Raw genomic sequence first — 5,240 nt, forward strand, 5'->3', positions numbered from 1 at the left:
CAGCTGAGGCTCCTCCTACCCCGGTGCCCAATTAGTGACTCTGGCCCTGTCCCTTTAAGGCTCCAGCGCCGGGCCAGCGAGGGGGAAGCTTTGGCTAGAACTGAACTCTCCGAGTTAGCGGGGAGCCGGGGGAGCCCCGGAGCTGGGAGCCGGGCGCGCCGGGCCCCGCGCTGCCTCGCTCCAAGGCCCCCGCCGGGGGCACTCGGGGAGGTGTGAGTGTTGGCAGCAGCAGGCGCGGGGGCGGAGGCTGGGAGCCCGGGAGCGCAGTCTCCTAGGGGGGACCCGGCCCCATGGCTCGGGGGGGCTGCTGAGCCCCTGCCCGGCGAAGGACGCGGAGCCAGGAGCCCGGGGGCGGGCGGGGGCACCCCTCTTTTGGGGCCATGACCTCCGCCAAGGAAGGGAAGGCGGCGGGCCCCCTCTTGTGCCCCGCCGGCCAGGAGAGGCGGAGGAGCCCGCTGGACCAGCTGCCGCCCCCAGCCAACTCCAACAAGCCGCTGACCCCGTTCAGCATCGAGGACATCCTGAGCAAGCCGTCGGTGTGGAAAGCGGCCACCGGGCCCTGCGCCCCCTCGCCCCGGCTGCTGGACAGAGCGGCCGGCTCCGGAGCTCCCCGGAACGGCGTGCCCGCCCCGTCCTCCCCGCTCTGCGCCCTGGAGGAGCTGGCCAGCAAAACTTTCCAGGGGCTGGAGGTGAACGTGCTGCAGGCTGCGGAAGGTACCGGGGCGCGGCCGGGGCGGGACGGTGGCCCGGGCAAAGCAGGGCCAGGGCAGCCTCTCCCGGGGCTCCGGGCCTTGCCCGCTCCCCAGCCGGGCCTTGGCGATCCTGGCTGCCGGGCGGGGAACACCGCGGTGACCCGACCGGCCTCTGGGAGATGGGAAGGGGAGGCGGCCCCGAACTGCGCCGGGCTCTTTCCGGGACCCTGGCGGCCCCCCGGCTTCCCCCGCCCGGGGCCCGGGACGCTTCGGTCCCCGGGCGGGGGAAGCGAAAGCGCCCGCGGCAGGGGAGTCCCCGCAGCAGCCGGTGAGGGTGAAGCCGGGCGGGGCTGGGGCTGCAGCCAGAGCGACCGGGGAACGAAATGGAGCCCGGGGCAAGAGACCCCCGCGCCCGGGAAAGTCCCGGGGCCTACGAGCTGCGAGCAGGGACGGGGCTGAGTGTTCAAGTTCCTTAGCGCGGTGGGTCTCCGCTCCGCCGGGGACCGGGGTTCGTTACCCCGCGGTGCCCAGGGGTCTGTCAGGGAACAGCAGCTCTCCAGAGCTTGGCCTAGTTTACAAGAAAAGCACCAGCGAAGTCAGAACAAACTGACATTTCCTAGAGACACGGGCTTGTTTACCCCGAAAGGCGAGCGCCCTATGTAGAGTGGAACGGATCCCGTTTGTGGTAACAATGGGGCGGGCGGCCATTGTGCAGGACCGGGGCGCCGGACACTCCTGGGCCGTTGTGTCTGGATTTGGAATTCGGGGCGCCCCAGACCAATCCGACTCCGGCCGGGAGAGGTTGCGAGCCGCTGCCTTAGCTTGTGCCGGGGCTTGTCTGCGTGGAAGACTCATTCCCCATTTCCTAGACAGACAGACACCCGGCTAACTAGCCAGACCGACCCAGACACACGGAGCCCCGCGATGTCTGTGCAGCTGCCGAGCGCTTCTCCGCGGGGCTGTAGCCTCCCACCCCGAAGGAGCGAGCGGCAGGTTCCCGTTTCGCTTGACACAGACATTGTTACAATTATTGGGGCGGTTAAATAAATACTCCGCGTGTCGCCGGGACAAAGTTTTGTTCCGCAGCCCGCGGGAGAACGCAGAAATTGACATTACGGCGCGTTGGGATCCGCTCTCCGGGCGGCGCGGCGCGAAATGCGGGCTCTGAATTTGCGGCCGGAGCCCCGCGCATTACGGGCGATTTTCGTTTTTCTGAGACACACGCACAACTCTCCCGACACGCCGGGTATATTCCGAACAGAGACCGGCGTTTCTGGCGGGTACGAACAGCCGGCGATGCGCCGCCCGGGAGCCGTAGCAAATAGCCCGCGGGGCGCGTGAAATCGAGTTTATTTCGGACTTTCTCCCGGGCACACCCAGTTCACGCGAGTCCCGGGAAATGTGTGATTCGACACAACTCGCGGAGTGCACTCAAACCACGCGATCCACTGGCAGACAGCGGCCGCCGGGTGTCTAAAATCGTTTCTCCCGCCCGACACCTTACGCTCGTACGAACGCACTGAGTTCTGGTGCGTTTTACCGTTTGCGGATTTACAGGCACAGGGCTGTGTATTGACTGTCTCGGAGCGCGCACGTTTCGGGCGATAAATGTCCCTGAGCGCCTCTCCGAAAGTTCAAAACTAGACTGGAAGGAGCCCGACCTTTTCAGACACTCCGGCCCCGCACGTCGGGCTCCGTTCGTATGTCCCAGTGTGTCTGTGTCTGCCAAGCCCTGGCGCAGCATCGGGACAGAGAGAAAAGAACCGATATTCGCTATTCTGCACACACGCGTCTAAACTCGTTAGCGGGGCCAGGGGCCGATGTGCGCCGCGCTGTCCGCTCCTGGGCTCGGGGACTCTCAAGCATGGAGCCGCCGCAGCGGCCTCGTCGGGGAGCTTTTAGCCCCTAAGGAAACGCACAATCGTTTCTAAAACGGAAGACAGACGCTGCCCTGTGCGGGCTGTTTTAACCCGGGCTGGGTCTGTAATGCGGGAGATTGTCCGTTCAGGGTCGGTGAATGCACCCACGGCGTGTAACAAACGCGGCCATCGCTGTGTGTCAACGCACAACTCGAGTTTCGCCGCCGGCCCCAGGGCCGTGCCTGGCTCCCTCGCCCTGGCTGCGGCCGGGTTACGGGGTGGCGGGCGGGGAAACGAACCCGCGCGGAGGCGAGAATTTCACAGCGGGGAAGCTGCCCGGCCGGCCGGGTCCGTGTCAGACTGGGCCGGGCCGGGAGATTTCGGGTCACTCCAGTGTCTTCGCCTAGTTTGTCTCCAGTTGTCCGCGGCCCCTCGCCGCCGCCCCGGCCTCAGCCCGAAGGACAAGCCGCGGGCTGTCTGCAGGGCCCGATCCGCCACTGCTGCGAGCTGCCCCAGCCCCAGGGAAGTCCCGGGAGCCGGGACAAGTCACCGCAGCCGGCTCTGCCCCGGGCTGGAGAACGGAGCCGCTCCCCGCAAACAGGCAGAGGAAAGCCAGGGGTGCGAGCCCCCAGCGCCAGCGGGGCCCTGCCCCGGCTGAGTTCTTTGTTGCCCACAGAGCTGGGGGGATTTCCTCCCCCCACCCCCCAGCCGAAATGAGCCCGGGCTGTGAGGGGCCTTATCTCGGGCCGAGGGGCCCCGGGCAGCGTGCGGGGGGCTCGCAGGCCGCGCCACAGGGAGCCGGACCCGCGTCCCCATGGCCGGGGGGTGCCGAGGAAAAGGCCCCGGCCGGGGGCGGTGCAGGGACGGTGCCCCCGGCCAGCAGCCGCCCTGACCGCCTCTCCCTCTCCCCCGCAGGTCGCGACCCGCTGGGTGCCTTCGGGCCGCGGCCGGCCTCCAAGAAGCGGCGGAAGTCGCGCACGGCCTTCACCAACCACCAGCTCTACGAGCTGGAGAAGCGCTTCCTCTACCAGAAGTACCTGGCGCCGGCCGACCGCGACCACCTGGCGCAGCAGCTGGGCTTGAGCAACGCGCAGGTCATCACCTGGTTCCAGAACCGCCGCGCCAAGCTCAAGCGCGACCTGGAGGAGATGAAGGCCGACGTGGAGTCGCTCAAGAAGCTGCCGCCGGCCGCCCTGGAGAGCCTGGCGGGCATGGCCGAGCTCGGCGAGCCCCCGGGGCCCGAGCCCTGCTCCGAGGAGGAGATCGAGGTGGACGACTAGGGGCAGGGGCCAGCGCCCGAGACCCCCCAGGCAGCCGGCTTGGGGGGCGGGGCCGGGCCCCCGTCTGCGCCCCTCTGAACTGAGAGCCTGGGACTTACCAAATACACCTCACTGAGGGGGGAGCCCCCCTGCCCACCCCCAGGCGCGGGTACCCTTCCCCCAGCCTCCCCCTCCCCCCCGCCTTCCTCCTCCTCCCCCCTCCGGGCCCGGGGTATCCTTCCCCCAGCCTCCCCCCTCCCCCCCCCCCGCCTTCCTCCTCCTCCCCCATCCCGGCCCGGGGTACCCTTCCCCCAGCCTCCCCCCGCCTTCCTCCTCCTCCTCCCCCCTCCGGGCCCGGGGTACCCTTCCCCCACCTTCCCCCTCCGGGCCCGGGGTTACCTTCCCCATCCCCCTCTGGGCGGGGTACCCTTCCCCCACCCCCACCTACCCCCTCCTTCCCTGCCTACTCCCCCTTCCCACCTCCTCCCCCGTCCGGGCGCGGGATACCCTTTCCCGACCCGGCCCACCTCAACCTGCCCACCCCACCCCCACCTTGCTTACCCCTCCCCCCCGGCGCGGGTACCCTTCCCCCGCCTACCCCCTTCTCCCCCAGGCGCCTTGTACCCTTTCCCGACCCCATCCATACTACCCCGCCTGTCCCACCTACCCCCTCCTCCTCCTACCCACCCCCGCCGCGGGTACACCCCCCACCTCCCTGCTCCTCCTCCCCGGGCGCGGGGTACCCACCTCCCCAGCCCTGCCCTGCCCCCCGTCCCGCCCGCTCCCGTCGCTCTCTGAGGGGAATTGGTGCAATTTCATTTCATTTTATTTTATTTTATGTTCTAGCGTCATCTGGTCCCGTCGGGTGTGTCCGTGTCCCTCGGCTGCTCCCTGCCGCGGGCGGGGGGGGGAGCCCTGGCCTGGGGGGAGCCGCTCAGCGAGAACGGGGGGCTCCGGGAGTCGGTGAAAGGAACAAGGGGCGCGCCCGGCCCCCCTCATTTGTGGGGGCCCTGCTCCTGGCTCTCCCCGGGGGGAGGGTGAGTGGGCCTGGGCCCGCCCCCCCTCATTTGTGTGTATATAGTTTGAATAAAAGGAGACACCTTATTAACAGCTGGGTGCGGGCCTCCTTGCTGCCGGCCGATCTGCAGGTACGGGCAGAGGAGACCGAGCGGAGCGGGGGCGGCTCCCCCAGGGCCGGGGTGACTGGAACGGGGGCGCCCCCCCCCCAGGGCCGGGGTCGGACCCTTCCCCCGCGGCCTCAGCCCGCGGCCTCCTCTCCAGGCAGTGTCGGCTCCGCTTGTGATTCAATTAGGAGCCGGCCGGGCTCCATATGGTTTGCGAGTCGCTGCAGCCCCGGCAGGCGGGTGATTGATCGGGGGGCAGCCGCCCCCCCGCCCCCCCGCATCTGCGGCCGGCCCCGGAGGGGGGGG

The 5,240-nt window shown here is 69.2% G+C and overlaps 1 protein-coding gene across 1 annotated transcript; it reads left to right on the top strand.

Moving 5' to 3' along the window:
* The first annotated feature begins 380 nt into the window (after nt 1-380).
* Nucleotides 381-3,831, top strand: LBX2 (ladybird homeobox 2). Its single transcript, XM_065405590.1, has 2 exons — nt 381-714; nt 3,467-3,831. The coding sequence occupies exons 1-2, from the start codon at nt 381-383 to the stop codon at nt 3,829-3,831; spliced, it is 699 nt and encodes a 232-aa protein (XP_065261662.1).
* Nucleotides 3,832-5,240: the final 1,409 nt, after the last annotated feature.

Source organism: Emys orbicularis, chromosome 5 (assembly GCF_028017835.1).
Source record: "Emys orbicularis isolate rEmyOrb1 chromosome 5, rEmyOrb1.hap1, whole genome shotgun sequence".
NCBI lineage: Eukaryota > Metazoa > Chordata > Testudines > Emydidae > Emys > Emys orbicularis.

Coding starts and splice junctions, on each gene's coding strand:
- LBX2 (XM_065405590.1), top strand. CDS start 381: ATGACCTCCGCCAAGGAAGGGAAGGCGGCGGGCCCCCTCTTGTGCCCC. Junction 715..3,466: donor CGTGCTGCAGGCTGCGGAAG/GTACCGGGGCGC, acceptor TCTCCCCCGCAG/GTCGCGACCCGCTGGGTGCC.